This window comes from Rhamphochromis sp. 'chilingali', assembly GCF_963969265.1.
Source record: "Rhamphochromis sp. 'chilingali' genome assembly, chromosome: 17".
Taxonomy (NCBI): domain Eukaryota; kingdom Metazoa; phylum Chordata; class Actinopteri; order Cichliformes; family Cichlidae; genus Rhamphochromis; species Rhamphochromis sp. 'chilingali'.
In genome coordinates, this window is record NC_137944.1 from 26,917,432 (window position 1) to 26,930,571 (window position 13,140).

Below are 13,140 nucleotides of genomic sequence, written 5' to 3' on the forward strand. Positions count from 1 at the left end.
TAATAAAAAAAAAAAAAAAAAAAAAAAACATCAGAGCAAACACATTTATAATAAGAGTTTGGTTTCAGCAGTTTCCCTGGTTTATTGGTTTCATTGTGCGGTTTCACTAAAAGTTAAAAGTACTCGATTAGAGAGTACACCATTTCTCCAGAGCAGCTGGTTTTACTTCACTCCCACCGACTTCTTCAGCTTCTTCATACTGCTCAAAGCTCCTTCGCTGGATCTCGTCATCATGTCTCCGATTTCTTGTTTGCACACCGGGCACCGCTCTGCCAGGGCACACAGAGCCTCCTGCAGCGCATCCTGGGTCAGCTGGTCAGGCAGAGCGCTACACTGATGAAGCATGGCGAGCATGTGTCTGAGCCAACCCTCCTCTCTGATCAGGGTGGTGATTGAGGGTTGGGCACGGGCACAGCCTCCCAGGGCCTGCAAACTCAACCTCCAGAGCTCTGCAGCGTCGTCCCAACTGTCCTCCCAGCTCAGGCTCACCTTCGCTGGACCTGGACTAGAGCTCGAGTCCAGGGCGCTGCGAAGGAACCGGAGAGCTGAAGAAAGGAAACGCCGCTGGCCCGCTTCCACTGAGCCTGCAGAGAAGAGCTTTGTTGAAAACTATTTAACAAATAACTAAACCATTAATTTATTTGTTCATATCTAAATGGGTCACATTCGTCATGTTTCACATCATAGACCAACATTGTGCAAGGCTTAGGAATCTTGCAGGACCACTACGAGAAAGACTGCAGCTAGATTCTTGCAAGTTTTCCTTCTTGTAAATTTCCAGCAGAACTGCTGAGCAGAAGCAGGAGCTTTGGGCCACATCTGCCTGTGTGTGCAAGAGTTTGTTCTGTGGGTGGTGGTTCAAAACAAAGAAAACTGCACAATGTCAACAACTCAAGGTTACTTAAGTTTGTGATCACCTTATCGCAAAGGATTGAGATGGGAACATTTGTTGGCTAGCTTGCTAGCATTATGGTGACACAGCTTTGCCAGTCAGTGCAGGGTAATCTCTATAAACTGGTTCTGTGTATAAATAAATACAAACTGTAGGGAAGGGAAAATTTACCATCTTTAGCCTTTTAAATACATTTACACTTGTAAACTATGAGCAGTTTGAGCCAACACTAAGTGGAGGAAAACCGAGGTCATGGCATAGATTCCCGTGGTTACACTGGAAAGCCCTGAAAAACTAGCTGTTGTTCCAGTAGCTAATAGCTTTAAGCAGTGTGCAGATATGTCAATGGAGAATCTCTATACAGAGCGTTTCTAGATTAAATGACTTGAAGGTTATGCAAAAATAAATTACACCCCCCCCCAAACCTAAGAGTATAAAGAACCAAAAACCACTTTCACCTCCTTCCTTTAATCTGCCAATCATGAGTCCCAGAGTGCAGCAATTTGCTGTTAGGACCAGGAGGCGGGGCTTATTCACCAAGAGGGGGAGTGCTTCACTCAGAAGGACCTCAAGGCTTCTGAAACACGAGTCCTTTCTAGAAGACAATAAGTTTACAGGTTTGCATTTTTAAACACAGATTGTGTGATAAGTACTGCTCATAAACATTTGGCAGACACTCAGAAACAGACGGTTTGCTTGTCACATTGATGATTATGATGATAAACCAGCTACCTGACTCTCTCTGGCTCTGTAACAGTGAAGTTGAGCAAAGCAGAGCAGGCTGTCTCCATGCTGGGATCCCTTGTGGATGCGACACTGGTTTTTCCCCTGAGGAAAGTCCAGCTCTGAGACAGGAAGTCCACCAGCAGGGCCGGGGTGTCGACATCGAGCAACACCTTCCTGGGAACTTCCTCTGCTGACAGGTGGCACAGAGCTGGGAGGAGATACCTAGGGAGGAGGGAAAAGGAAAAGAGGCAGTGCAACATAAAACCAGCAGATTTTCTCTAAATGTTACCAATCTCCTCTCAGACTTCATCTTTACCTGAGAGCCTCTCTGCCCGTCCACGCGCCCCTGTCCTCACCAATAGACATCTTGACCATCCAGTCAGCGAGGCTATGCTCTAAGATCCCACCCTGCAGGTGGCTTCGGGTGTAGTTTATCAGAAATGGCAGGAGTTTAGTCACTTCCTCCTTAAGACAGGAAGTCTCCTCAGCCAACCACGAGCACAGAGAGCGGAATGTGGCGAAAACGAAAGGGTCGCCATAGCGGCTCGGCTCCACCTTTAATATCATGAATAAACGAGTCATTTATTCACATTTAAATTTTCTCTTTACTCCTAGGCTCTACACGTCAGCACAACAGAAATAATTTTGTGCACAATAAATGATCATATTTCTAGTATCACCAACAGATAGCTTGTTATGTTAGTTTTCTCATCATCTCTTTACCTGCTGCAAGAAGTACATCAAGCCAGAGAAGGCCTCCTCCAGGACCCCGAGGACCTGCCTGCTCTGCTGCAGACTGAGGGTAGCAATTGAGCTCTGAGAAGGTGCAGCAGCCTGCGGGACTCCCGGACTGCAGGCCTGCTCTATGGCCGCCTCCATGATTCGGTAACAGCCTACGAGGAGCACAGTTCAGATTAAATGACTGAGGTGGTTAACTTTGATTAGATCTCAATACCTAGAAAATGACTTAAGGAGTCAGATGATGCCTGTTTATTTAATTAAACTTCAATTGTACTTGCTCCCAACAAGAAACACTGTTACATGACAACCAAAACATGCAAATGAGGACACCAAGATGACTACTTTAAATCAGCTGAGTGAACAGTTACATGCAAATCATACAGCAGAAATGAGATTCCAAGTCAACTTCAGCTCTAAGATTAAACTGAAGTAAGAAAGCTTTACAGCAAGATTTAATCAACCTTTTTCCTTTTTTATGAAGTGTCATCCTGGAAAATAATAAACTTAAAGTTCCAATCAACATACTATTATGAGTAAGTACACTACCTGTTATTGTGTGTTGCACCTCAGGGGTCAAATCATTACCAGGCAGTTCTTCCAAACCCATTCTGACCTCCACGCAGGCCCGGTTCACCAGTAAGCAACAGAACTTTGGAGGTCCCGCCATCTCCCAGCCATATAAATCCAGCAGGCAAGCACTGAGGACCAGGATTGATCCGATATGTCTCGGTGTCAATTTAGCCTGCACCATAGGTCTCAGTATCTCCCATAAACTGCCCACGACTGCCTTCAGCTCCTCACTCTCCACTGCCACGCCTGCTGGGGGCAGAAACTGCGCCAACTGACCACACATGCCTAACCTGGTTTCGTCTGTGGACTCGCAGAAATCTTTGGAGAGTCTGACCAGCAGCGAGAGGAGCTCTGGAGTGTGTTTGCTCCATGCTTTGTCCTTGTTTTTACCAGAGAGGAGCGAGCCCAGCAAGGTGAGCCCTTTCTCGTGGCTCAGAGTCTGGTTCAGTTCCACCGCTTGGCACAAAGCCGAGATGGCGCCCCTGCTCAGGAGCTGCTCCGGGCCTCTGGGTAAGGCACACACAACTGTCAAAACCAGGTAGCAGTCAGCAGCCAAGGCCGCATCAAGGCTAGACGAGGGAGGGTTCTCCTGAGACGTTGACACTCTGTTTGCTTCACTGCCATCATCGCCTTTTTTCCTGCTGCTCTCAGTCTCTTCTGCAGATTGTGCCACACTGGCAGGATTACAGTCTGGGTTTGAAATGATTGCTGACTGGACTTCACCGTCTGGACTCTGCCCTACTTGGTGCTGCTCCCGGTCTTCCCGTTTCTGCTGGTTAAATACAGGACCATTTGCTAAGATGCCCAGCAGGAGGGGGATGGTGGTGAGGAGCTGGGGACTGGAGGCCATGTCTGGCTCTGTGCTCAGGGCAGCCAGCAAAGCCGTGCCCAGCGAAAGGAGCTCATCTGGGGGTAAGCCAGAGTTCTCGTCCCCTCTGACTGCTGTGACCAGAAGCCGAGCTGGAAGATTGAGGCCCACCGCCTCAAAGATGCGCCTCAACGTGGGTTTGTCCAGTTCACTGGCTGGGCACAAGCGACTTATCTGAGGATGTGAAGATAGAGTAGAATTAGTCTTTGTTGAGGCACAATTTAAAATATAACATCAGTAAAATCTGTCTACTTAAAAAAAACAAACAAATAAAACAGTGTTATAGCGCGCAATTTTTAATGATACTTTGATCTGTTTGCAATTCCTTGTTGTCCATTCATCCATCTGGCATGCCAGCTGTTCCAGTGCAACCTAAAGGTGTTTGATGGTGAAGGCTTTGTTCCAACCAGTCAAGTTCTTGCCCACCAAACTAATCCAACCATGCCTTTATGAGACCTTGCTTTCTGCACTGGGGCAGACATGCTGGAACAGAGGAACCTCGATGCTAACTAGTCCCACAAAGCTAGAAGCGTAGTTGTCCAAACCTTCTTGGTGAGCTTAACCATGAAGATCTCATTCACTGGAACCAAATACTCCAAAGCAACAGCCGTCCAAACTTTACAGTTAGCACAATGCAGTCAGGCAAGTAACTGCTGTGGCATTTGCAAACCTAGACCCGTCCATTAGATTACTCACCACTTCTCCAGAGCAAGATTCCTGATTTCCTTGGAGTAACAACAAATATAAATGTCTTGTTTCTGTTCAGTTCTATAAAATAATATCTAGACATCCAGCAGTTAATCTCATCAGTGCAGCTCAGTGTGTGAACAGGGGCTAGATTAGAGGGAAAAGATAAGTACAACTGTGTACCATCTGTATAAGAATGAAAGGTATTATAATTCTTTATGACAGTACCAAACAGAAGCTTTAAATTCAATCCAAGAAAAGACCCTTGAGAAAACACTGTTTCAGCTTTTAAATTGGCTGGTTCCTTGATTTTACACACCTGTGACGATGAGACTGAAAACCCCAAAATTCAAAGATTAAGAGGTGTGATCCAATACTTCTGCCCATTCCTCTGCTGCAGAGGTAGTTTTAAGGGAAAAAAAAAAAAAACCACAATGTTTGCAAATAACCATTAGTTTGGTAAACGCAACTGTATTTATAAAAATAAATAAATTATTAAAAAAAAAAAAAAAAAAAAAAAAAAAAAAGGGGAACATGCAAAAAGCTCCCATAATTTCTTAGTTTTATTTTGGGGAAGCTTAACCCCCAAATAGTTGAAAATCTATTTTAAAACAGTTTTATATGAACTCCTTTAACAATATTTTTGTTTTTATCTCGATTCTTAAATTAAACGAATACTTACCAGAAGAAGAGCAGCCAACGTTTGACTGTCGTTTTTAGCGTGCTTCAGCGCATGCACACACTTCTCCAAGACGCCTCTTTGGGCATCAGTCAATCCGTCTTTTACATCCCCTTCTGAGCCTCCTCCACCTTCACCTCCTCCCTGCTCCTCTTTAGCAGGAGACTGGCTGTTCACGGTGGGTGTAAAGGCAGCACTGTCAGCCATTATGAGCCCGGTAACTATGCGACCGAGAGAGATGTAAAGAGGAGAAAAACTTTTTCAATGAATTTCCAATCAGTCTTTCGAGCACTGATTGCAAGAAACAGCGCCACATCGCTGGGCCAACTTACCAATTTACTGGCTGTCAGCTGTCCCGCTAACGGCTGACAAAAATGTATATGTATATCAATTTAACATTTGAACAGGTGAACGTTAACAATGGAACTTACTTTGTTGACAACCCTCTTGCACGCCGCAACTGCTCGTGCTCACTCCCCCCGGAAACACACTGTCAAGCTAAAGATGTCACGAGCCAATAAAAAGGCTCGAAGAAAATCAGGCAACCAATCATCAGGCGGATTGTTGGAAGGCGACACCGCCATTTTAGCCCGTGTCATAACGTCAGATAAACGAGGTTATCCAGATTTATCGTTTTAATTTTATTTTTTTAAAATGTTATTATTTTTTTAATATAAAAGAGAAAAAGTTTATTAGCACTCGTTGAGTTGAGCATTTACCTTTTTAAACGGCTCCTCGTTAGGGGGCGTAAACCGGAACTAGCTGGATGAACGTTGAACGTTTTCAGCTTAAGACAACAAATTAATTTAATTTGTATTGTGTTTTCATTATGTACCAAAAATCCACGTGTAAATAAATAAATAGATTAAAAAATAGAAAATGATAAAGAAATGCCAACTGGTTAAAAAAGAAAAATTAAGAATAACCTGTATCGCAAGAAATAAAATGAGCTCATATCCAGGTTATTAAAACTATATAGCTATTTAGTTAGGACTTTCGGTTTTACTTACAGATGTACCACGTAACTGCTCTAGCTAACCATCGCATAACTGCTGTTTTCACTGCCTACTTTGTTTTGAAAATCTCATCACCGGAACCTTGCGTAAAACGTATTGCATTGACAGTCAAGCACTCACTCACGGCATATCAGCTGTATCAGCGAGAGGAGTACTGACCTAATTTGGAGAGCAGGGGACAACAAGAGACAAGGCTACACATCGGAACGAGCAGCTGAAGAGAAACTCTACCATTTTTTGTTTGTGTAAGTCCGTGCACGCATTCTCTCTCTTGTGTTACTGGGGGCAGTTGCCGTTAAAACGCATTGTGTAGGGTCCGATGAGAGATGTCAGCAGCTGTTAGCCTCAAGGTGCCTTGGATGCGAGTGATCCCGGGATTAAACAGGTGAAATACCTTACGGTGCACTACTTCAACCTTCCCGTGTCAGTGCTTGGACGTCGACATGCCTTGTAAAAACATAACATCTGCTAAATGCGCGCAAGTGGCACTTGGGTTTATACATCAACCCCCCACACAGTTGTTTATAATATTATGACAGTGCAGCAGACTGTGCTGTGGGCAGATACCGGCCTGTATTGAATTATCTGACAGCTGAACACGTCTTGTCCTGTCTTGAGTAAATCTGAGTGATTTGTCAGTTTCGCAAGATACATAATGCACGAGCCCACCATTTTGTCTTAGTAGTGTGAGGGGTTTTTTTGTTTCTTTGTTTTTGTTTTTTTCAGTGCGTTTACTCACGCGTCTCATTTGACTTGACAGACTTTCATTCATATAGTCAAACATGCACCAATTTGCGCTTTAAGCAGTCCATTACGCGCTGCACGGGAATAAGAAGAGACAAGAGTGGAGCTTAGTCAGCAAATCAGGGTTATTTTGTTTGTTTTATCAGTCATTTAGTTGACAAAATAAAATAGGCCAGCAGAGGCTGAAGTAATGTTCTTTATTTAGTCCCTCTACGTTTCATCTCTGATATGAAGCTGGCAGTTACTGAACGTCTTTTATTCAGTGAGGCAAGTACTTGGTGTTATGAAATTACTAAGAATGACTTTTAGTTGTTGTTGTTGTTATCATATGATTAAAATGTGTACACATGTCAATAAAAAACCTAGAACAGGCAAAATAGACCATAAACAAAATAACTGAAAGCAGATAAACGGACAGTAAAAAGATATCACTGATGACAAGACATAAAAGGCCAATTTAAAAGTATGAAAAGGACTTTTTAAGGAGATTAGCAAGCATTCTCTCCTCAGGCTGGTCACTCCAAAGCCAAGGGGACTTGATGGCAAAACCATTAGATTTAAATCTAAGGAGCAACCAAGAGCTCAAACGGGGGTCAACATTTCTGCTATGTAACTTGAGACCCAGACCCAGATGTACTTTAGAAGTGAATCCAGTTTCAGTTGCTCCGTTTAAAATACATGATAATTTCACGGAAATCATATGAGTGCTTGCAAATGGCACACGTTTGTTACCCAAGATTAACTTGAACTAGAATGATGTGAAGAGAAAATTATGGAATATGATCCAAAGCATACATTATCTGTCTAACATGATAGAGGCAGTGTTGTGGCATTGGTGTGTATGGCTGTGGAACAAAGTCACTAGTGTTACCTGAAGATGTGACTGCTGATAGAAGTAGCACCCTAACTTGATCTAAACCCAACAGAGTGCGCTTTTTCCATTGTCAAACACAAACAAGCAGCAAGTGAAGGTGGCTATAATAGAGATCTGATGGAGTAACTCAAGCAAGGAAACTCAACATTTGGTGTTGCCCACGGGTTTAGACCTCAGGTGAAGTTTTTCTTTTCATAAAGGTATTAAAAAGAGTGTTTAAATTTATGTTCATTAATTTTGAATCTCAGAATTTGGGGGACTGTGTATAGCAATCGCTGTAATTCTTAAAAAGTGCATGTAAAATTGTTATAAAGCTCCTTGAATTAAAGCTGAACGTCAGCACTTCAGTCACATATTGATTGATTTGCAATCCGCTGTGATTGGGGCAGAACTACAAACTGTCTTTGTCCCAAACATTATGGAAGGCGCTGTATATGCAATAAGTGAGAAAACCCTAAAGCCAAGATCTTGGCAAAGAGTAAAGTTTAAAGTGAGTTAAAGACTAATGTGATGTACTCGTACTTTCTGTTGGGTCTTTGATTTGTAATCTTATTTTAGGATTAGTGTAGTTATTGCTCTAAGGATATTTGTAGAGTTGTCACAACAAAATAAGCAGTTTGTCATGATTATTCATTTTATTAAATGTTTTCCTGGGTATGCTGCCTGAAAGAGACATAAAAACTTGATTTTCCTTCCCTGTGGCAGCCGGAGGAAGCTGTGCGTGGGACAGAGAAAAGCTACATCAGCCTGTCTGCGGAGAAGCCGATGCAGAGCTGACTGCTCCTGCTGAGAGAGGAGGAGGAGGAGGAAGAAACAAGTCAAAGGGAGAGAATTTGCCAGATGTAAGAGGAGGAAAGAGAGAGAAGGTGGGCGAGGGTTTCGGTGACAGAGATCATTGTTCTGCAACAAACCCCTCATGGGTGAACTGGCCATTAAAAAGTCAGTAATGGCCAAGCTGTCATCAGCCCAGGTGACCGTGTGCACCTGAGCGTTACTGCTGCAGCACAGTGAAAGTCACCACGTGCCTCGGGGCAGCTGCTGCATGGTTAAAAAAAAATCCAGGCTGCCGGATCCTAACTGATTCCTGCACGTTTTCTGCACTGGATCATTTTCACCTGGAGCTTTTTCCCCTTTTGGGAGTTCACTAGGGAGAGAAAAATAAGCAAAAGCGGGATACGGAGCAGTTTGGATATTTGGACAGACTGAGCCAGTGACTACAGCAGAGAAAGAGACTGCTCGGTGCTCCAGTGTCACGTGCAGGAATGCAGATTTGAATAAGGAATCAGACCAGCAATCCAGGTTTGATACTACCACGTTTTCCTTTTAAAAAATACAGTAAGTAACATAGTTGTAGGTTTGTCTCAAGAAAACAGTGCTGCTTAAGCTTTTACTGCTTGCCTTTGTTTAAATAAGATCATTATCAGTTTAGTAAAAGCATCAGGACATTTGTAACAGTGCCTTACACAAACATGACTTCTTTCTCTCAAACTATATTTTCTGTTTATTCAATTTTTGCAGAGGCTGGCACCGATGGCACAGGGTAATTACTAATGTGGAAGATTAGGGATGTGCTTCCAGCCATATGGATACAGCATCTAGCTAACCTCTTTAGAGTGTGATCATAACAGATAGATATGAAAGCTTGATTTATTACTATATTGCCCCACAGTAGTTTCCTGGTGAGGCCATGTTGAGAAGAGGCCTGGCCGTGCCTTAAACATTGTGTTTCAGGAGCTTTGGTATTTATTTGACAGGGACCATGCACAAAAACACTGACCTCACAAAACAAAGCATGCTTCATACCTAATTTCCATATACAGTCCCCAGAGGATGGCAAACACAATATTAACTAATCCAGCAGTTGAGGTGGGCTCGAGTCCAACTTGGAAGGGACCTTAGGGCACACCCAGGACACACTGGAGTGATTATATCTCGGCTGGCATGCAAACTGTTATCTGGGTATCTCTGCTTAGACTTTTGCCAGCCGTTTCCTGCTGCTTATCCAGCAGAAGGAAGTAGGTGGATGTTTGTATACATGGACAGACTTATCCAACTTAACAGTGAGGATGAACCTAGCCGAGCCGTCACAAGGCAAGAGACGTGGTACAGCCTGTCTCCTAGAACGTTGAATTAAACTAAAGAATGCTCAGGACCGGCCAGGAGGTTTAAACTTCTAACCTTCTTCCTGTGGGACACCAGATACAACTTAAAAATGTATATACATACGTACCTCCAGCCCACTCCCACTCCCACACACAAACACATACACACTGTAAAACCTTCCTATATACACCCCCCTCATTCAATATTCAGGATGTTCCATCAGTGTATATAAACCTATCATAAAATGAGGGTATTATAAGGAAATCTTAGCTTCCCCGGTTACCTACAAGCTTTTTTTGGATCATGAGAAAACATACAAATCTGCACCAAACTGTAAGGGAGCGTTTCCCATTGATTTCTTAAATGAAAACCATTTTTCCATAGCAGAACATCTTTTAGGAACTTCACGTCCACGTTTCCCTTGAAGCTCTGCTCATCTGTAATCATCTGATATGCACACAGAGGTCTTTGCAGTGGTGGAGGTGCATTCATTTTTATATATTTTGCAGACAAGAACATCAGAGTACAAGATTAGGCTTTCGTAACTGAACATTTTGTACCTACTCAGGATATCACAGTGGTGATAATGCTGTGGTTTCCTTGTAGAAATGTTAAGGAAATTAGTTTTAAAGTTGTCACACCTTCTTGACACTAGCAATAGACACAATAGTGTCAAGACTATTGACACTAGTCTATTGACACTATGTTCCCAACATATCTGAAGATAACTGTTTAGTGTTTCAGTGTGCTACCACTCATGCTTAACCCTACTTTTATGATTTCTGCTGCAATAACCTAAAGGGAACCATGTGTACCAACACAGCGGTTAAATATTGCGCATTCTCAGATTTTTATCATTGCATCAGACGAAAACCACAGAAGCTGAACAACATGAGGATTACACCTTCCCTTCAAGCAGCACAGTAATCTGAGTCTTGCCTCTTTTTTGGTGACTCATTTAGTCATTATTCTGGAGGTAAACATGAAACTAAAGGCTTCCTCCTCACACTTCCTGCACAACGGGATATTAAAGATGAGGAAGTTACTCGGGGTCCCGAAGGCCTGTGACTAAGGGTATTTGTAGCTTGAATTTTGGGTCATGGTTTTGTTCTTTTTACAACAGAAGGGCGTACTATGAAGCAAGATTATTGGGTTAGCAAGCTCCGTCAAGTTTAAAGTCAGAGTTGTCTCTCTCCTTTTACCTGGTTAAATCACCATGGTAACTTACGCTGAACACATGACCTAGCCAGAAGCAGGTTATGCTTTGACTTTCACTTTAGAATCCGGTTGAAGTGCCACATTTATGCTTTTATTTGCAGCATGTTGTAAAAGCAGTACAGATTCTCTGCTGGGGCGAATGTGTTTTATATGTGCACCCTTTTAAGATGTACCTTACTAACACCACTGAATCAAACTCATATTGTCACAGGAAGGTGCATGTATTAAATGTTTTCATTCTCGATTCTAATCTGCCGTTAAGTCTCTGTTACACTTCTGTAACCGCAGTTACTAGAACAACAGCGCACACACCAAGAATACCTATCCAGTCAGTAACATTAATTTGAATTAATGTTCAATGAATTTCTTTGCTCCACCAACAAAACAAAGCAATTTCCACATCTCCTTCCTTATGCTGTGGGACAGGAGCACATAATGTTTATCTCTAACCAGTTTAAAGCAAAGCAGAGAGAGCACTCAGTGATCAAATAATTAACTTGAATTAAAATGTTGAGTTTACTACTCTAATATTAGTGATTTTCTGCAGCATTAAGCTATTGCCGTCAATGCAACTTTGTTGCTTAATCTTTAATGTTCTTTATAGAGTTTAATCCCCCTTTTATCACTATCTTCATCTGAGAAATTGTCTGAATGGAGTAGGTGGCACTCAGGGATCATTTTGTGTGGAAGAAGAATCCAGAATCTTACATCATTATTGGAAATAAATAAATAATGTGCTTAGTACCAGTTTAGTCAGAACCTGAAGGATTTTTAAATATTACAACTTCCACTAGACTGGCAGAATTTAGCCAGGCTTTGGGAGTGCTACATGACGTCACAGTACGAGATGATGCAACAGCAATTTGTCTCTCTTTAAAGAATTGTTTTAGCCCTTACGTGTTTCTGTGTCCCAATCATAGATTACCATACGATACATTGTTTTTATATATCTGGTGTTAATACCTTTTAATATATTGTACTGATGAAATTGTCTCTCAGAAAAGGTCAATGTGATTTCTGCAAGTTGTTCGTTTAGACGGGTCCTAAATGAAGAAAGGACAGAAAACAAAAAATGTCTGTTGTTCCCAATAACAAAACCTTTTATCACTTACAATCCTCTTTGGTTAACAAACTGGATTCTTTGAGTTTTTTCTTCAAAAAGTATAAATAAGAATCTGTATAGTTCAGCATGATTCAGGCCTCTGTAGCCTCCCTGGAATTGAGCAACCTTTTCTTGGCCTGAGCTGAAAAACAAATGAACAGTGAGAGGGTCAGTGAAGACTCTAGTCATGTACTAAACTTTTCCCCCCTTTTGGCATGAAGAAATTCTCTAGTTATTGCCAGATATTAACCAGTGTCTACTTTCATGTTCACATAGGCTAAAGATTTGCATAACTCATAATGTTATCAAGTGTGCCTTTAGGCATACAGAAGGAGTAAAGAACTGTTGTATAACTTCAGAAATTTGCTTATGATTAATTTTCCTGTTTCAGTTCTGCATAGTTACCAGGACATAGCCCAAAACTGTGTGAATCATTTTACACCTCCTTAGGTGTTGCTGTCAACAGGATATTGACAGAATTGCTGTGTTAGTTACACCCTCAAACCGATGACAGATTATAGAGGCAGACAGAAAATTCCTAGTAAGTGAAATCTGCTGTGTATTTATGGTAATAGAATTTGTGGCTTGTTTGTTCTCTTTTGCAGAAAAGGCCAAAAACAATGAAAGGTCCCTACAGTTTCAGTGAAGGTGCCTTTTCTTTAGTTTCTCAGCACAGTGTCTCCCGGTAAAGAGTCTCATTTTCATTAGCTTTTCTTATCAGATTTAGAAATTACAGACTTAAAATTCTTCTCCTCTAAAAAGCCGAGGCAGCGTTGGACATAAGCAATCAAAGAAGAGAAGGCACAAGACCTGAATAATTTAGAATACAGATGAAATTTCAGAATATATAATCGTGTATGTCCACATCCATGTGATGTGAATGATATTGAATGATCAACAGCTGAATTCATTTCTCTCTC

The 13,140-nt window shown here is 42.0% G+C and overlaps 2 protein-coding genes across 6 annotated transcripts in view; one reads left to right on the forward strand and one right to left on the reverse strand.

Moving 5' to 3' along the window:
- Positions 1 to 6: 6 nt before the first annotated feature.
- On the reverse strand, positions 7 to 5,652 carry ncdn (neurochondrin). 2 transcript variants are annotated; one of them, XM_080863096.1, is made up of 8 exons: positions 5,595 to 5,652; positions 5,167 to 5,384; positions 2,906 to 3,971; positions 2,342 to 2,511; positions 1,935 to 2,173; positions 1,625 to 1,840; positions 1,351 to 1,487; positions 7 to 584 (listed from the first exon to the last, which is right to left on the reverse strand). In XM_080863096.1, the coding sequence occupies exons 2-8, from the start codon at positions 5,368 to 5,370 to the stop codon at positions 163 to 165; spliced, it is 2,454 nt and encodes an 817-aa protein (XP_080719222.1). In that variant the 5' UTR covers positions 5,371 to 5,384; positions 5,595 to 5,652; the 3' UTR covers positions 7 to 162. The 2 variants fall into 2 exon arrangements, with proteins under 2 accessions (XP_080719222.1, XP_080719221.1); XM_080863095.1 differs by having other exon boundaries at positions 5,496 to 5,638.
- A 634-nt stretch (positions 5,653 to 6,286) lies between these two features.
- kiaa0319l (KIAA0319-like) overlaps positions 6,287 to 13,140 on the forward strand; it is a 41,363-nt gene continuing 34,509 nt past the window's right edge. Inside the window, exons 1-2 of one of the 4 annotated variants that reach the window (XM_080863919.1) lie at positions 6,287 to 6,424; positions 8,503 to 9,096. The gene's annotated coding sequence lies outside the window, so the exon portion shown is untranslated. The remainder of the gene's footprint in view (positions 6,425 to 8,502; positions 9,097 to 13,140) is intronic. The other 3 variants (XM_080863920.1, XM_080863921.1, XM_080863922.1) reach the window with 3 other exon arrangements.